Source organism: Gadus chalcogrammus, chromosome 7, assembly GCF_026213295.1.
Source record: "Gadus chalcogrammus isolate NIFS_2021 chromosome 7, NIFS_Gcha_1.0, whole genome shotgun sequence".
Taxonomy (NCBI): domain Eukaryota; kingdom Metazoa; phylum Chordata; class Actinopteri; order Gadiformes; family Gadidae; genus Gadus; species Gadus chalcogrammus.
The window spans coordinates 25,643,594-25,662,373 of record NC_079418.1 but is presented as its reverse complement, the minus strand read 5'-3'; the positions used below and the strand labels follow the sequence as shown (position 1 = coordinate 25,662,373).

The 18,780-nt window shown below is 42.6% G+C and overlaps 3 protein-coding genes and 1 long non-coding RNA gene across 9 annotated transcripts in view; 3 read left to right on the top strand and 1 right to left on the bottom strand.

The window, feature by feature from the left end:
- LOC130385249 (glutamate receptor 4) overlaps positions 1-18,780 on the bottom strand; it is a 1,260,456-nt gene that overhangs the window by 752,444 nt on the left and 489,232 nt on the right. The window lies entirely within an intron of this gene.
- The window catches only part of LOC130385413 (uncharacterized), a 39,216-nt gene that overhangs the window by 3,826 nt on the left and 16,610 nt on the right, over positions 1-18,780 (top strand). Inside the window, 13 exon segments of the mRNA XM_056593913.1 lie at positions 116-703; positions 2,994-3,293; positions 3,483-3,574; positions 3,698-3,761; positions 4,323-4,606; positions 4,778-4,841; positions 5,313-6,068; positions 10,577-10,860; positions 11,040-11,103; positions 11,541-12,273; positions 16,556-16,748; positions 16,925-16,991; positions 17,513-17,732. Coding sequence (XP_056449888.1) covers positions 116-703; positions 2,994-3,293; positions 3,483-3,574; positions 3,698-3,761; positions 4,323-4,606; positions 4,778-4,841; positions 5,313-6,068; positions 10,577-10,860; positions 11,040-11,103; positions 11,541-12,273; positions 16,556-16,748; positions 16,925-16,991; positions 17,513-17,732 — 3,709 coding nt within the window.
- LOC130385308 (uncharacterized) lies at positions 7,425-10,667 on the top strand. The gene is made up of 4 exons (XR_008895987.1): positions 7,425-9,495; positions 9,728-9,816; positions 9,934-10,451; positions 10,577-10,667. It is a non-coding gene; the product is annotated as an uncharacterized LOC130385308 (long non-coding RNA).
- LOC130385280 (zinc finger protein 112-like) lies at positions 15,013-18,703 on the top strand. 5 transcript variants are annotated; one of them, XM_056593729.1, is made up of 6 exons: positions 15,013-15,452; positions 15,607-15,716; positions 15,845-15,905; positions 16,480-16,782; positions 16,928-16,991; positions 17,513-17,533. In XM_056593729.1, the coding sequence occupies exons 1-6, from the start codon at positions 15,146-15,148 to the stop codon at positions 17,523-17,525; spliced, it is 858 nt and encodes a 285-aa protein (XP_056449704.1). In that variant the 5' UTR covers positions 15,013-15,145; the 3' UTR covers positions 17,526-17,533. The 5 variants fall into 5 exon arrangements, with proteins under 5 accessions (XP_056449704.1, XP_056449703.1, XP_056449702.1 ...); XM_056593728.1 differs by having other exon boundaries at positions 16,925-16,991; XM_056593727.1 differs by having other exon boundaries at positions 15,015-15,452; positions 16,480-16,748; positions 17,513-18,696.

Genomic DNA, 18,780 nt, shown 5'->3' with positions numbered 1-18,780 from the left:
TGTATCTTTATAATTGGCTGTAGTCAAGAATGATTTGTTGTTTGTTGTTAAGTGTCTAAAAAGTAATAATGATTTAATACCATTACTTTCTATGTCTTTGTTTTCCTCTCTGCAGAAGACTGCAATGACATTAGAGACTGCAGCACACAGCCTGGCGCCTCCTCGGATAGTCTGCATCCCGATGCCCCTGGCTCCTCCCACATGTTCAGTCCAGTTCACTCCAGGGAGAAACCCTACAGGTGTGAGCAATGCATGAAGGGCTTCAAACGGCGCTACGAACTGAAGACCCACATGAGGATTCACTCCGGGGAGAAGCCTTACAGGTGTGACCAATGCATGAAGCGCTTCAGTCAGAGCTTCAACCTGAAAATCCATATGAGGATTCACTCCAGTGAGAAGCCGTACAGGTGTGACCAATGCAAGAAGGGCTTCAAACGGAGCTACGACCTTAAGATCCACATGAGGGTTCACTCCGGGGAGAAGCCCTACAGGTGTGACCAATGCATGAAGCGCTTCAGTCAGAGCTTTAGCCTGAAGATCCACATGAGGATTCACTCCAGGGAGAAGCCCTACAGGTGTGACCAATGCATGAAGAGCTTCAGTCAGAGCTGCCACCTGAAGATCCACATGAGGATTCACTCCAGGTAGAAGCCCTGCGTGTGTCTCAAGTGCAAAGCCAGCTTCAGCGACCTGAGACATTTGCGTGGGCACATGATCAATGCACACAGGCAATCGGGGGCTTTGAAACGGGTCACCGGGACACTTTGATTGACACCTTTATCCAATATCTGATTAAATTACTGCTTTAGAAAAAACCTCTTTCCAGCTTTTTGATATTTATAAATAATATACATATGTTTCTGTTTTTATTAAGACATCTTCACACAGACATCAATAATATGTTTTTGGACACTTCAGATTGAAAAATAATTGATAACATTTAAAAGCATGATCACGGTAAGATGCAGGCAGCAAAGTTAACAAGCATACATTCAATGAAACAATGGCTTTACATGTTTCTTATGGGGAAATGTTCACATCGTGGGTTAATACAGAGGAAACAAGGTGATGGAGTGACCATCGAAGAGAATTTAGGATTGTTCATGGCTGAAGTCAGCCAGGTGGGGGAGAACAGTTAAATTGCAATACACTATGGGTCAAGTGGACATGGCTGCAAGACACCGAATAATTCAGTTGACTGGAATGGCCTAAGTATTAGACTTTTTGGCTACAGTGGGAATGCAAAGGTAAACTATCTTAACATCCCTCGGTTAGGGAGAGGAAGGGGGGTACCTTTTATGCCCAAGCAATTTAAAGTTTCTTGTAAATTGACTAATTATACAGACAAGGTTAATATATCTTTAATTGTATATTATAGTTAGGATTAATATCTCTGCTGTAACTTGGCCCTGGACATACACACACACACAGAAACACACAATTTAAGAGCATAGAATCTTTTGTCTACTCAGACACCCAGGTAAATTCAACATTCCATCCTTAAAAACTACAAATTTCACATAAATGTAGCTTGCCATGATGCACTCAATAACAGAAAACGACATTACTCATGGCTGCATAAAGAATAACCTTGTCACACATGAGGGGGGTCATTGCCCCGGTGGCACTCAGGAGGAGCTTTTGTGTCTTGCGTACCTTAAGGTGCCTTTCCTAGCCAGTATAACCCATGGACCTATTAAAGAATAAAGGTATAACCTATTAACGACAAAAACAAAATGTAGGCCTACAGCAGCTCAGCTGTCGCAGGTTATAGCATTAAGTGTGTTACTGTTTGTTGAAAAAGCAGGCTTATTCATCTTTAAATTGTTAAATTTATGATGTGCTCTATTAAGGTGATAATAACTCATCTGAGCAGTGCTTACATTGATATGCTTACATCTATATGTAGGCCTGACAGAATTGTGGGATTTCCCATGGCCCCCCTGACTGGTTCTTGATCCCATCCTATTCAACCCTACACTTATAAAATGCAATTCAATGTGGAAGTAATCCAAGTATTCAGAATACAATACTAGATTGAGTGATGCAACGGAATACGTGACATATTACATTGTAGGGCATGTATTCTGTATTCTGTAACTGGATACATTTTAAAAGTAGCCTATCTTTCCCAACACTGCCTGTTGGCCAAGTCCGACCTAAGTGATTCGCACTGTTGGCGACAACCTGACTGAAATCAATACGATAAGAACGCATGGATCGAAAGAGCGCTTATTCTAGTACATCTTCGGAAAATTGTAGTTCATGCTACCATTGGACTATGCGTAGAGGCCCCTTGATTTTTTTTTACCACTGAAGCAGACGTCTTCCCTTTTGTTAACGCATGCTGAACGGACCGAACCAAGGAAACTAAATGAACAAAAGCTGAACTTAAATGAAAACTAAACTTAAAGGAATTGTTCCAAGGAATTTATTTTCTTATTTTTATTTGTTCTTATTTTTATTTGTCCGACACTAAATGGTGTTTAGAGAGAGTTATTTTCTGACATAATGTTATGGTCTATCCTACTGTGGAAACTGCTGAATATTCTTGATTGCACTGAACTCAAATCTGTTCTATTTATTTCGACAAAGTTGAATACAGTCAATCTAAAAGTGACCCGTGGTGACTCAATTAATAATTGGGTTGTCACTTTATTTTTTCCCTCCTTACGAACCAGTTACTCGTCCATATCTGACTCTACTGCCCGAGGGTTCCACAAGCACACAACAATATTATTATTTTTTTTATCAACATAAATTATGTAGGCTATATGCGTTTGAATACTCGCAATATAGGGAAAAACATGGGACTGTGCTTCATTAAACTGTTGACTATTTTCTCCCCACAAAAGAAGCAGAACGCGTACTCGGTTATACGGTAATATACCGGAAGTGGCCATTGTGCGCATGCCGTTCTGGGATAAATCGACATCAAAGGATTTATTTTGATATCAGTTACCTCTCGCCGGTAGTCGAGTAAAATATGTTAATAAACATGTCACCGTCCGGCTCAACTATGGAAGAAAAGCTTTCATCCATAATGGACGTACTTGCGAAAGCGGCTGTATCTGAAATTAGCCAACTGTTCTCGGAAGGGTCGGCTACTCTTCAGTTACAAATCACTCAGAGCCGCGAGGAAAACGAAGCGCTGAGGACGAGGATGAAGGAGATGAGGAGTGAGCTGTTTTCTCTGCGGCTTCAAACAAGATCGAAAGCATCGGGGGCGGCAATTCGTTTTGCCCTGACTCGTGACAACATCTGCAAACCAGAGACTACATCACTGGGAAATGGTGGGTTGAGTCCCGACGAATGGGTGGAAAACAGGACTGTCCAAGTGTTCAGGGGGTGCTATACATTTGTAGTAAAAGGAAATAGTCATAATAATCATAATTCATAATTTGATGATATTGCCATTTCTGAACACTGAATGGGCTTGGATGTGATGCATTCTTCCTCATCATCTTCATCATCATCATCAGGCCTGAAACCCCTGATGGACCACAAGGCGGTTGGACATTCCCCTTTTCATTCACCATCCAAAAGTGAGGCTTCCTCAGTTACAAGTCCAGAGGTAGGCGCAACATACACATAGCAAGCACACAACTTTATGATTCAATGTGTCTAGAATGGGGGTTGACAACTTTTCCGTGAAAATGCAAGAATATGCCTTTTGTGTTTCCCTCTTCACGACAAGCAGGAGACCCCAAACATCATTTTAATCAGGATTGAAGAGGATATCAGTGGATGCAAGCCAGCAGGTGAGTCATATATATTGCAGCATAGAGTCTAGGCTGTCTACTAGATTCTAACCTGCGCTAAAAGGCTGATCCTCTATTGGAAATGCATCATGACCAGAGCCCTGATAAAACACAAGTAAAACTTGGGAGTTGCATTTCAAAGATGGAAACCGTCAAGAAAGGGCCAAAGGGGTTCAAGACGGATGCCACGTGACCTGGTTTATCATTATCAAACATAAATAAATTCAAATCGTGTACAAGTTTGATGATCAGCTTACAGGGAATAGCACGTTTTCCCTTGTTATTGTTCAAATACAATAATTGCCTCAAATGAAATTTTGTACCCAGCTCATTTTGCACTGGTATTCGTTCAGTGTCCTCGAACAGGACACCCGCTTGAGCTTCAAGTCTAGGGAGGAGGGGGCTGGAGGGGACTTCTCTCTCCGAAACTGTGAATTTGTGTCTGCAGTACATATTTTACATATTTTAAACCCTATCCGTCAATGATACATATTGTATTTTTAAATAGTTTTGTCGACTTGTACAAAATAATGAATTTGTCTTTGTTTTTCCTCTTTGCAGAAGACTGCGATGCTTTTGGAGACCGCAGCACCCAGAGCGGAGTCACCGTGGAGAGTCTCCATGTGGACGCCGCTGGCTCCTCCCACGTGTCCAGTCAAAACGCAGAGCTACGGATCCTGAGTGTCCACGCACAAGGGGGGGGGCAACTGGTGATGGAAGGCCATGACACGCTCTTCACCGCTTCCGAAGTCGAGGCCCTGAACTCGCTGTCTGCGGACTGCAGCGTGGCCCAGAGCCTGGACTGTGGCGAGCGGATGGATTGCCGCAAGCAGCTGGCTGTTCAGGTTGAAAATTCCCCTTCTCATTTACCATCCAAAAGTGAGGCTTACTCTGTTACAACTCCAGCACCTACCATAGAGCGCAAACACCTTTTATGATTTGTCGTTAACTTTTCTGTGCAAATGCAAGAATATGTTGAGTGTTTGTGTGTGTTTCCCTCTTAATGTGGAAAGCAGGAGACCCAAGACAACTTTTTGAACGAGGAGAAAGAGGATATTGGTGGATTCTGGCCCCCTGTAGGTAAGTTATAACCATTGCAGCCATGCAAGCAAGCAAACGACCTGGATCATTCTGGAGAGAATGTACTAGATTCTTCCTGCGCTGGACCTCTTATGAAACGACCAGAGCCCTGCTAAAACATGAGTAAAACTTGAGCATTTCAAAGATTGGAACACCTAAGTGCCCAATAGGTTATCAAGACGGATGCCACAAGTGCTGTTTTATCATTTTCAAATAATAAATAAATTGAAAATATATAAATGTTAGTTGATCAATTTACAGGTAGCCCTTTCACGCATGCACTTTAAGATTACACCCTGAGGGGCAGTATGCAGAATCTTCCCCTCTGGACTTTACCCACCCAGGCCCGTAGTGTAAAGGAGAGCCGGAGAATTTATGAGCGAGTGGGCGTGTTGTTGATGTCAAGTGTTTACAAAGTAATAATGAATTAATACAATTACTTTATCTGTGTCTTTGTTTTTCTCTCTGCAGAAGACTGCAGTGACATTAAAGACTGCAGCACACAGCACGGTGCCGCCTCGGATAGTCTGCATCCCGATGCCCCTGGCTCCTCCCACATGTTCAGTCCAGTTCACTCCAGGGAGAAACCCTACAGGTGTGAGCAATGCATGAAGGGCTTCAAACGGAGAAGCGAACTGACGACCCACATGAGGATTCACTCTGGGGAGAAGCCCTACAGGTGTGACCAATGCATGAAGCGCTTCAGTCAGAGCGGCCACCTGACGATGCACATGAGGATTCACTCCAGGGAGAAGCCCCACAGGTGTGACCAATGCATGAAGCACTTCAGTCAGAGCTGTAGCCTGAAGAAGCACATGATGATTCACTCTGGGGAGAAGCCCTACAGGTGTGATCAATGCATGAAGCGCTTCAGTCAGAGCTTTAGCCTGAAGATCCACATGAGGATTCACTCCACTGAGAAGCCCTACAGGTGTGACCAATGCATGAAGAGCTTCAAACGGAGCTACGACCTGAAGATCCACATGAGGGTTCACTCCGGGGAGAAGCCCTACAGGTGTGACCAATGCATGAAGCGCTTCAGTCAGAGCATTAGCCTGAAGACCCACATGAGGATTCACTCCAAGGAGAAGCCCTATAGGTGTGACCAATGCATGAAGGGCTTCAGTCAGAGCTGCCACCTGAAGATCCACATGAGGATTCACTCCAGGTAGAAGCCCTGCGTGTGCCTCAAGTGCAAGGCCAGCTTCAACGACCCGAGACATTTGCGTGAGCACATGATCAATGAACACAGGCAATCGGGGGCTTTGACACGGGTCACCGGGACACTTTGATTGACACCTTTATCCTGTATGTGATAAACTTACTGCTTAAAAAATGCACCTATATTTCAATTTTTATTATGAAACTGCACACAGACATCAAGAATAAAAAAAAATTGACACGCAAAGTTGCCAAGCTTACATTCAATGAGACAATGGCTATACATGTTCCTTATTGGGAAACTTTCACATTGTGGGCTAATACAAAGGAAACAATAGTGAGTGGGAGGGACCATCATGGAGAATTTAGGATTGGCCATGGCTGAAGTCAGCCACGGTGGGAGACACCGAGTTAAATTGCAATAAACTATGGGTCAACTGGACAATTAAAGGATCTACACAACGAAGGATTCAGTTGATTGCCACGGCCTTAGTATTTGTCTTTGTGGCTATAGTGGGAATCCAAATATAAACTGTCTTAACATCTTTCGATTTTGTAGAGGAAGGGTTTTAGGTCCAAGCAATTCAAACAGTTCCTTGTAAATTGACTAGTAATTATACAGACAAGGTTAATATAATATCTTTAATTGTATATTATAGTTAGGATTAATATTTCCAGGACACTGTCTTTAGCTCTTTCCCAAGTGGGCTATTACTTCTGGTTGGGCTAGACTAGAGCTTCCAAACATATAACTTGAGAAGAGTTGAAAGCCCTCATTACCATAAAGTGGTCAATATGACTACAACAACCCCCCCCCCCAATAATGTGGTTGATAATTTAGATTATTCAGGTAGCTTCCACATTCCACCTCTAGAAAACTATTTTCATATAAATTTGCAGCTTACCATGATAATTGCACTCAACAGAAAATGTCAATACTCACTGGCTGCATAAAGAATAACCTCGTCACACATGAGGGGGTCATTGCCTCGGTGGCACTCGGGAGGCGCTGTTCTGTCTTGCGCACCTTAATGGGTCTTTCCTAGCCAGTAGAACCTAGTTTACGACAAAAACAATGTACGTCAGCTCAGCTGTCGCAGGTTATAGCAATAAGGGCGCTATGGTTTGTTGAAAGAGCAGGCTTATTCAGCTTTAAATTGTTAAATTTATGAAGTGCTCTATTAAGGTGATAATAACTCCTCTGATCAGTGCTTGCATCTATATGTAGGCATATATATATATATATATATATATATATATATATATATATATATATATATATATATATATATATATATATATATATATATATATATATGATAGAATTGTCTGATTTCCAATGCGCCCCCTGACTGGTTCTTGGTCCTCTCCTGTTCCACCTCAATGGTCTAGCTCAGTGTCTCTTACACTTTTTCTAAAAGTGTAACCCTTCTAAGATATGTTTTCAGCTGAGTACCCCCTTCACAAGCACTAAACATTTTTGGAAGGTCTCTTTTTTTAATGAACATAAATAATGCATGTGCCTTCTATTTGGCAAGAGGCTTAACAGGCTGCAAATACTCACAATTTAGTGAAAAAGAGCGACTGCATAAAGAAGAAACCTCTCACACATGAGGGGGTCCATTGCCTCGATGGCACTCGGGGACGCGCTGTTCTGTCTGGCGCACACCTGTATGTGTCTCTTTCCTAGCCAGTGGGACCTAGTTTAGGGGAAGAAAGAAAGAAAGGACAATAAAGTCGTGATATCATAAATGGCCTATGGTTTGTTGTAAAAGCATTCTTATTCATCTTTATATTATTGAATTAATGAAGTGCTCTGATAGGGTGATAATAACACATCTTAGCGGTGCTCACATATTGATATCCTAAGATATATATTTTAGCGACCGTGGGCGTGGTCGCAATGTTCAGTAAGGGATCCTGGGGGGTTTAGATTACCGACAGTCGGACCCATAGGTACTTTGCCGCAGAAACTGAGTGGGGTTAAAGGGTTGGGGTTTGTCTAGGTAGCGGTGTAATTGTGTTCGTGTAATTTCTCCCGACACCGTCACCGAGACGCTATGTTAATTGGTTATGCAGAGTAGCCTTCCACACACAATGAATTGTAATCCACCAACATTGTTAACTGTTGTACATATCTAAACAAGCAAATGCAAATGAACAATTTAAGAGCATAGACTCCACCATCTTCCCAGACACTGAGAATAATGTGGTTGATTATTTAGATTATTCAGGTAGATTCCACATTCTATCTTTAGAGATTATTTAGAAAAATATTAATTGCAAATAAATATGCAGCTTGCCATGAAATTGCAATCCACAACTGAAAATGTAAATACTCACTGCATAAAGAATAACCTCTCACACATGAGGGGGTCATTGCCTCGGTGGGACTCGTGGAGGCGCTGTTCTGTCTGGCGCACCTTAATGTGTCTCTTTCCTAGCCAGTAGATCCTAGTTTACGACAAAAAACAAATCAATGTACGGTAGCTCAGCTGTCTCACGTCGCACGTTAAAGCAATAAGTGCGCTATGGTTTTTCTAAAAGCAGGCTTATCTTTAAATGGTAAAATTAATGAATAGCTTTATTAAGGTGATAATAACTAATCTGAGCAGCGCATGCATTGATAAGCTTGTATACTTATATATGGGCCTATATGTATATGATAGAATTGTCTGATTTCCCATGCCCCCCCTGACTGTTTCTTGGTCCCCTCCTGACTGTTTCTTGGTCCCCTCCTGTTCCACCTCTATAGTCTATAGCTATTAAATGTGTCTCGAACCTTTTCTAATAGTGAAATCCTTCTAAGATATTTTTTCGGCTGAGTACCCCCTTCACAAGCACTAAATATTTTTGGGAGATAATTTTTTTAATGACCATAAATAATGCATGTGCGTTCTATTTGGCAGCGTTAACATGAACATTAACAGGCTACAAATACTCACAATTTAGTGAAAAATATATGCCTGTGCTAATTTCTCCGCATTTTTTTAGGATTACCCCCTCAGTACTCTAGTACCCCTACGGATACGCGTACTCCAATTTGGTCATCGATATTTTTTTCCAGTATTTACGGTAATATACAGGAAGGGGCCATTGGGCGCTTGCCGTTCTAGGATAAAGGGACATCAGAGGGTTCCGTTTGATATCAGTAACTGTTACCTCTCGCCGGTAGTCAGGTAAAATAGGTTAATAAACATGTCACCATGCGGCTCAACTTTGGAAGAACAGCTGTCGTCCATAATGGACGTACTTGCGAAATCGGCTGTATCTGAAATTAGCCAACTGTTCTCGGAGAGGTCGGCTTCTCTTCGCTTAGAAGTAACTCAGAGCCGCAAAGAAAACGAATTGCTGAGGATGAGGATGAAGGTGATGAGGAGTGAGCTGTTTTCTTTGCGGCTTAAAACAAGATCAAATGCATCGCGTGCGGAAAGTGGTTTTGTCCTGGCTCGAGCCAACATCAGCAAACTACGGACTAAATCAATGGAAAATGGTGAGTTGCGTTCCGAATAATGGGTGGAAAACAGGACAGTTCGGGGGGTACTATTAATTGTTAAATTTGTATTAAATGGAAATGGATATAATAGTAATCATGTTTCATTCAGAACTATTAATAAAGATTTATATTTATTTCACAACATACACATGCCTAATATAATTTGACGATATGACCATTTCATGAATTCTGAAGTCTTGATCAAGAATGTATTCTTCATCATCATCAGGCCTAAAGCCCCTGATGGACCACAAGGCAGTTGTACATTTTCATTCACTATCCAAAAGTGAGGCTTTGTCAGTTACAAGTCCAGCAGAGGTAGGCACAACACACACATAGAAAGAACACACCTTTATGATTCAATGTGTCTTGACAACTTTTCCGTGCAAATGCAAGAAGATGTCTTGTGTGTGTTTCCCTCTTTACGACAAGCAGGAGTCCCCCAAAATCATTTTGATCAAGATTGAAGAGGATATCAGTGGATGCAGGCCAGCAGGTGAGTCATACATATTGCAGCATAGAGTCTAGGGTTAGGGTTAGCATCTGCCCACTTGATTCTGCCTGCACTAAAAGGCTGGTCCTCTTTTGGAAACGCATCATGACCAGAGCCCTGATAAAACACAAGTAAAACTTGAGTTTCATTTCAAAGATGGAAACAGTCAAGAGCCCAGAAGGGGTTCAAGGCGGAGGCAACATTACCTGGTTTTTCATTCTCAAACATAAATAAAATTCAAAAAATATATATGTTCGATGATCAGCTTACAGGGAATTGCACGTCGTCTCTTGTTATTGTCCAAATTGAATAATTGTCTTTCAGGTAATTTTGTGCTCAGCTCATTTTGCACTGGTGTTCGTTCATTGTCCTCGAACTGGACACCGGCTTGAGCTTCATGTCTATGGAGGAGAGGGCTTGAGGAGACGTCTCTCTCTGAAACTGTGAATTTGTGGCTGAAGTACATATTTTAAACCTGAAGTCTGTCAATTTTACATATTCTATTTTTAAATGGTACTGTAGACTTGTACAAAGTACAGTTTTGTTCAAGTAATGACTTTGTGTCTTTATTTTTCCTTCTTTCAGAAGATTGTGACGCCTTTGGAGAACGCATCTCGCAGAGCGGAGCCACCTTGGAGAGTCTGCATGTGGACGCCCCTGGCTCCTCCCATGTGTCCAGTCAAAACACGGAGCTGCGGATCCTGAGTGTCCACCGACAAGGGGGGGGGCAACTAGTGGTGGAAGGCCATGACACCCTTTTCACCGCATCCGAACTGGAGGCCCTGAACTCTCTGTCTGCACATAACAGCGTGGCCAAGAGCCTGGACTGTGGAGAGTGGTTGGATTGCCGCAAAGAGCTGGCTATTCAGGTTGAAAATTCCCCTTCTCATTTACCATCCAAAAGTGAGGCTTACTCTGTTACAACTCCAACACATACCATAGAGAGCAAACACCTTTATGATTCAATTTGTCGTGGGGATTGACAACTTTTCTGTGCAAATGCAAGAATATGTCGTGTGTGTTTTTTCCCTCTTAATGTGGAAAGCAGGATACCCCAGACAACATTTTGATCAAGGAGGAAGCGGGTATTGGTGGATGCATCCCTCCTGTAGGTAAGTTATAACCATTGCAGCCATGCAAGCAAGCAAAGGACCTGGATCAACTGAGAATGTCCTCGATTCTTCCTGTGCTGAAAGCCTGGACCTCTTTTGAAATGACCAGAGCCCTGTTAAAAAATGTTTAACTAAATTAAACGTATAAATGTTAGCTGATCAACTTACAGGTAGCACTCTCACACATGTACTTTAAGCCAGACATCCTCCGGATTACACCCTGAGGGGCAGTATGTGGGAACTAAACTGCCAGAATCTGTCCCTCTGGAGTTTACCCACCCAGGCCCCTAGTGTAAAGGAGAGCCAGGGAATTTATAACGAGTGAGTGGGCGTGTGGTTGATTGCAGTACACATTCTAAACCCTCGATGGCAAGTGTGTACAAAGTAATAATGAATTAATACAATTCCTAACTCTGTCTTTGTTTTCCTCTCTGCAGAAGACTGCAATGACATTAGAGACTGCAGCACACAGCCTGGCGCCACCTCGGATAGTCTGCATCCCGATGCCCCTGGCTCCTCCCACATGTTCAGTCCAGTTCACTCCGGGGAGAAGCCCTACAAGTGTGACCAATGCATGAAGCACTTCAGTCAGAGGAGCCACCTGAAGTCCCACATGAGAATTCACTCCAGGGAGAAGCCCTACAGGTGTGACCAATGCATGAAGTGCTTCAGTCAGAGCATTAGCCTGAAGTCGCACATGAGGATTCACTCTGGGGAGAAGCCCTACAGGTGTGAGCAATGCATGAAGTGCTTCAGTCAGAGCATTAGCCTGAAGACCCACATGAGGACTCACTCCGGGGAGAAGCCCTACAGGTGTGACCAATGCATGAAGTGCTTCAGTCAGAGCTGCCACCTGAAGAGCCACATGAGGATTCACTCCGGGGAGAAGCCCCACAGGTGTGACCAATGCATGAAGGGCTTCGGTCAGAGCTCCGACCTGAAGACCCACATGAGGATTCACTCCGGGGAGAAGCCCTACAAGTGTGATCAATGCATGAAGGCCTTCAGACAGAACTCTAACCTGAAAGTCCACATGAGGATTCACTCCAAAGAGAAGCCCTACAGGTGTGACCAATGCATGGAGGAATTCAGACAGAACTCTAACCTGAAAGTCCACATGAGGATTCACTCCAGAGAGAATCCCTACAGCAGGGCTATTCAACCTCCTTAACAAGTGGGCTGAAAAGGAAAACTGGGGTTCATGGGCCACACAGAGTAAAACTACGTGAATGAATCGCTGCAAATCGTACTTAAAGTAGTGTTAACTTAATAAGTTAATATATATAGTACTACTACATGGAATAAACTTGTCAGACGCATTCCTTCCTTCTTCACTTTTAATCGTATCATTATAAAAGATTTTGTTCTCACATATTTTGGACACGTATTTAGAATTCAACAATGTTGTTTGAATCATCACAAAACAGAACTAATGTATATATGAGACATTTTGAGCCAGTGAGTCAGTAAGAAAGGTTGCACTGCCTTGTTTGCCTAGTTTGGCTCATCCTGAGACTCCATAGGTCTCATAGGTCATGGAGCAACGTGCCCTTGTTCTGATGGCATTCATGTGAGAAAAGCTAGACTTGCATGTATCGGTTGAGCCAAACATTGTCAGAATAAGTGATGCCAGTTCCTGATTGTGGGGTACTGATACTGGCTAGTATCACCGGCTACACACAGAAACCTGATTTGCATGCAACTATGTTTCTCCTTTTATTAAATTTATTTTTTGCATGCAACCTCTTGCGGGCCGGGAAAAAATTAAGAGGGGCCGTATTTGGCCCACGGGCCGCTAGTTGAATAGGCCTGCCCTACAGGTGTGACAAATGCATGGAGGAATTCAGACAGAGCTACGACCTGAAGATTCACATGAGGATTCACTCCGGGGAGAAGCCCTGCGTGTGTCTCATGTGCAAGGCCAGCTTCAGGGACCCGAGACATTTGCGTGAGCACATGATCAATGCACACAGGCAATCGGGGGCTTTGACACGGGTCACCGGGACACTTTGATTGACACCTTTATCTTGTATGTCATAAACTTACTGCTTTAAAAAATATGCATATATTTCAATTTTTATTATGAAACTGCGCACAGACATCGAGAATAATTTTTTGGACACGCAAAGTTACCAAGCTTACATTCAATGAGACAGTGGCTATACATGTTCCTTATTGGGAAACTTTCACATCGTGAGCTAATACAAAGGAAACAATAGTGAGGGGGAGGGACCATCGTGGAGAATTGGAGACCAGGGTTGATAATTTAGATTATTCAGGTAGATTCCACATTCCACCTTTAGAAAACTATTAATTTCATATAAATTTGCAGCTTACCATGATAATTGCACTCAACAGAAAATGTCAATACTCACTGGCTGCATAAAGAATAACCTCGTCACACATGAGGGGGTCATTGCCTCGGTGGCACTCGGGAGGCGCTGTTCTGTCTTGCGCACCTTAATGGGTCTTTCCTAGCCAGTAGAACCTAGTTTACGACAAAAACAAAGTGGTCTATTAAGGTGATAATAACTCATCTGATCAGTGCTTACATTGATATGCTTACATCTATATGTTGTCATATATAAATATATGATAGAATTGTCTGATTTCCCATGCCCCCCCTGACTGGTTCTTGGTCCTCTCCTGTTCCACCTCAATGGTCTAGCTCAGTGTCTCTTAAACTTTTTTCTAAAAGTGTAACCCTTCTAAGATATGTTTTCAGCTGAGTACCCCCTTCACAAGCACTAAACATTTTTGGAAGGTCTCTTTTTTAATGAACATAAATAATGCATGTGCCTTCTATTTGGCAAGAGTGTATGGACATTAACAGGCTGCAAATACTCACAATTTAGTGAAAAAGAGCGACTGCATAAAGAAGAAACCTCTCACACATGAGGGGGTCCATTGCCTCGATGGCACTCGGGGACGCGCTGTTCTGTCTGGCGCACACCTGTATTGTCTCTTTCCTAGCCAGTGGGACCTAGTTTAGGGGAAAAAAGAAAGAAAGGACAATAAAGTCGTGATATCATAAATGGCCTATGGTTTGTTGTAAAAGCATTCTTATTCATCTTTATATTATTGAATTAATGAAGTGCTCTGATAGGGTGATAATAACACATCTTAGCGGTGCTCACATATTGATATCCTAAGATATATATTTTAGCGACCGTGGGCGTGGTCGCAATGTTCAGTAAGGGATCCTGGGGGGTTTAGATTACCGACAGTCGGACCTTTGACAACCTCCTATAGGTCCTTTGCCGCAGAGACATTGAGTGGGGTTAAAGGGTTGGGGTTTGTCTAGGTAGCGGTGTGTTTGTGTTGGTGTAATCGCTTCCGACACCGTCACCGAGACGTTATGTAGGCCTATATAATGGTTAGGTAGAGTAGCCTTCCACACATCATGAATAATGAAATGAAATTTGAATTTCGCAACACACGGAGCGTGGCGAAGTGCATTACAATCACGGGGACGCTTTAGCTTTTCAATTTGAAAAAGGATCTCAAAACAATAATTTACTTTTATTGTTGTAACTTTTGCAAATTCTATTGAGGATTTCATCGTCACTTTGCATATTAAAATACAATTTGAATAACATATTTATAAATTAGCCTACATAATTAAATTGCATAAGATATTGTCAATTGCATGATGTAATGACTTCTTGAATTGCACATTGCATTGCCATTTCAATGTTGCTACATATATAGGCCTATGCTTCCATACTAGAAGGTTACACAAACACAAAACATTTTTGGGAGTTTATTTTTTTTTTTTTGAACATTAATAATGCATGTGTGTTTGAATGCTCACGATTTAGTGAAAAACATGGGCCTGTGTTTTATTAAACTGTTAAATTCTCCCCACAAAAAGAAGAATAACGGGTAGGCCTACTCCCACTTCCTCTTTGATTTTTTTGCCAGTCGTTACAGTAATATACCGGAAGAGGCCATTGGGCGCATGCCGTTCTGGGGTAAATCGACATCACAGTTTATTTTGTTATCAGTAACTTGTTACCTCTCGCCGGTAGTCGAGTAAAATATGTTAATAAACATGTCACCGTGCGGCTCAACTATGGAAGAACAGCTTTCGTCGATAATGGACGTGCTTGCGAAAGCGGCTGTATCTGAAATTAGCCAACTGTTCTCGGAAGGGTCGGCTACTCTTCAGTTACAAATAACTCGGAGCCGCGAAGAAAACGAAGCGCTGAGGACGAGGATGAAGGAGATGAGGAGTGAGCTGTTTTCTTTGCGGCTTCAGACAAGATCGAAAGCATCGGGTGCGGCAAGTCGTTTTGCACTGGCTCGAGACAACATCGGCAAACCACGGACTACATCACAGGGAAATGGTGAGTTGAGTTCCGACAAATGGGTTGAAAACAGGTGTGTCCAAGTGTTTAGGGGGTGCTATTAATTGTTAGATATGTAGTAAAAGGAAATAGTCGATATTGCCATTTCCTGAACTCTGAATGGGCTTGGATGTAATGTATTCTTCCTCATCAGAATCATCATCATCAGGCTTGAAGCCCCTGATATACCACAAGGCGGTTGGACATTCCCCTTTTCATTCACCATCCAAAAGTGTGGAGTCGTCAGTTACAAGTCCAGCAGAGGTAGGCACAACATACACATAAAATGAACACACCTTTATGATTCAATGTGTCTAGAATGGGGGCTTATAACTTTTCTGTGCTAATGCAAGAACATGTCTTGTGTTTATTTCCATCTTTACGACAAGTAGGGGACCCCCGGAATAATTTTAATCAAGATTGAAGAAGACATCAGTGGATGCAGGCCAGCAGGTGAGACATGCATAGATGCAGCTTAGAGTCTAGGCTATCTACTTGATTCTAACTGCACTAAAAGGCTGCTCTTCTTTTTTGTAAACGCATCATGATCAGAGCCCTGATAAAACAGAAGTAAAACTTGCCAGTTGCATTTCAAAGATTGAAACAGACAAGAGGCCAGAAGGGGCTCAAGACGGAGTTCAGGCCACATGACATGGTTTATCATTCTCAAACATAAAAAAATTCAAAACGTATATATGTTAGATGATCAGCTTACAGGGAATGGCACGTTGTCTCTTATTGTCCAATACAATTATTGTCTCACGTGTAATGTTGTGCTCATTTTGCGCTGGTGGGTGTCCGTTCAGTGTCCTCGACCAGGACACCCGCTTGACCTTCAAGTCTAGGGAGGACGGGGCTGGAGGAGACGTCTCCCTCCGAAACTGAATTTGTGTCTGCAGTACATATTTTAAACCCTCTGTGTCAATGTTGGATATTGTATTACTATTTTTATATAGTTTGGTTGACTTGTACAAAGTACAGTTTTGTGCAAATAATTACCTTCTGTCTTGGTTTTTTCTATTTGCAGAAGACTGCAATGCCTATGGAGGCCGAAGCATGCAGAGCGCAGCGGCCTCTGAGTTTCTACATGTGGTCGCCCCCAGCTCCTCCCACGTGTCCAGTCAAAACGCGGAGCTGAGGATCCTGAGTGTCCGCGGACTGGCCGTGGAAGGCCATGAAACCCTGTTCAACGTGTCCGAATTGGAGGCCCTAAACTCGCTGTCTGCAGACTGCAGCGTGGCCAAGAGCCTGGACTGTGGCGAGCGGTTGGATTGCCGCAAGGAGCTGGCTGTGCAGGTTGAAAATATCCTTTCTCATTTACCATCCAAAAGTGAGGCTTACTCTGTTACAACTCCAGCACATGCCATAGAGAGCATACACCTTTACGATTCAATTTGTCGTGGGTATTGAACATTTTTCTGTGCAAATGCAAGAATATGTTGTGTGTGTGTTTTCCCTCTTAATGTGGAAAGAAGGAGACCCCAGACAACATTTTGATCAAGGTGGAAGAGGATATTGGTGGAAGCATCCCACCTGTAGGTAAGTAATAACCATTGCAGCCATGCAAGCAAGTAACAACCTGGAAACGACTGAGAATGTACTCAATTCTTCCTGCGCAAAAATGCCTTGAGCTCTTTTGAAACGACCAGATCCCTGCTAAAACACGAGTAAAACTTGAGCATTTCAAAGATGGAAACACCTAAGAGCCAAATAGGTTATCAAGACGGATGCCACATGTGCTGTTTTATCATTTTCAAATAATAAATGAATTGAAAACGTATAATTGTTAGCTGAACAACCTCTCACACGTGCACTTTAAGCCAGGCATCCTCCGGATTACACCCGGAGGGGCAGTATGTGGCAACCTAACTTCCAGAATCTGTCCCTCTGGAGTTTACCCACCCAGGCCCCTAGTGTAAAGGAGAGCCGGAGAATTTATAACAAGCGAGTGGGTGTGTGGTTGACTGCAGTATACATTCTAAACCCTCGATGGTAAGTGTGTACAAAGTAATAATGAATTAATACAATTCCTAACTCTGTCTTTGTTTTCCTCTCTGCAGAAGACTGCAATGACATTAGAGACTGCAGCACACAGCCTGGTGCCACCTCGGATAGTCTGCATCCCGATGCCCCTGGCTCCTCTCACATGTCCAGTCACAAGTTCAGTCGAGTTCACTCCCTGGAGAAGCCCTACAGGTGTGACCAATGCATGAAGGGCTTCAAACGGAGCTACGACCTGAAGATCCACATGAGGATTCACTCTGGGGAGAGGCCTTACAAGTGTGAGCAATGCATGAAGCGCTTCAGTCAAAGCTACAACCTGAAGATCCACATGAGGATTCACTCCAGGGAGAAGCCCTACAGGTGTGAACAATGCATGAAGCGCTTCAGTCAGAGTTACCACCTGAAGATCCACATGAGGATTCACTCTGGGGAGAAGCCCTGCGTGTGTCTCCAGTGCAAGGCCAGCTTCAGCGATCCAAGACATTTGCGTGAGCACATGATCAATGCACACGGGCATTGGGGTGAGTTGACACGGGTCAACGGGACGCTTTGATTGACACCTTTATCCTGTTTATGTTCAAATTACTACTTTAAGGTTTTATCACGATTTAAAGACGCTTTCGGATATTTCTAAAATAAATATATATATTTCAGCTTTATTGTTAAGAAATTCTTCACACAGACATCAATAACAATTTTTTGGACACTTCGGATTGCAAAATAATTGATTACATTTAAAGCATGATCATGGGAAGATACAGGCATTAAAGTTAACAAGTAAACATTCAATGAGACGATGGGTTTACATGTTTCTTATTGGGAAACTTTCACATTGTGGATTAATACAAATAAAACAAAAGTTAGGGGGAGTGACAATCGTGGAGAATTTAGGATCTGCCATGTTGGGAGGGACCAAGTTAAATTGCAATAAATTATAGGTGAGGTGGACATTGCGGCAAGACGGATAAAGGAATCTACACAACGAAGAATTCAGTTGTTTGGCATGGTCTTAGTATTAGACTTCGTGGCTACAGAGGAAGGGAGATATCTTTAGGTCCAAGGAATTTAAACAGTTCCTTGTAAATTGACTAGTAATTATATAAACAAGGTTGATATAATGTTTAATTATATATTATAGTTATTATTAATATTCACACAACACTGTCTTCAGCTCATTCCAAAGTATGCTAGACCCCTAGATCACCCACCATTTCCATTACTCCTGGTTGGGTTCGAGCCTCCAAACATATCTTCAGAAGAATTGAATGCCCTCATTACCATAAAATTGGTCAGGATGAGTACAACACCCCCCCCCCCGCCCTAC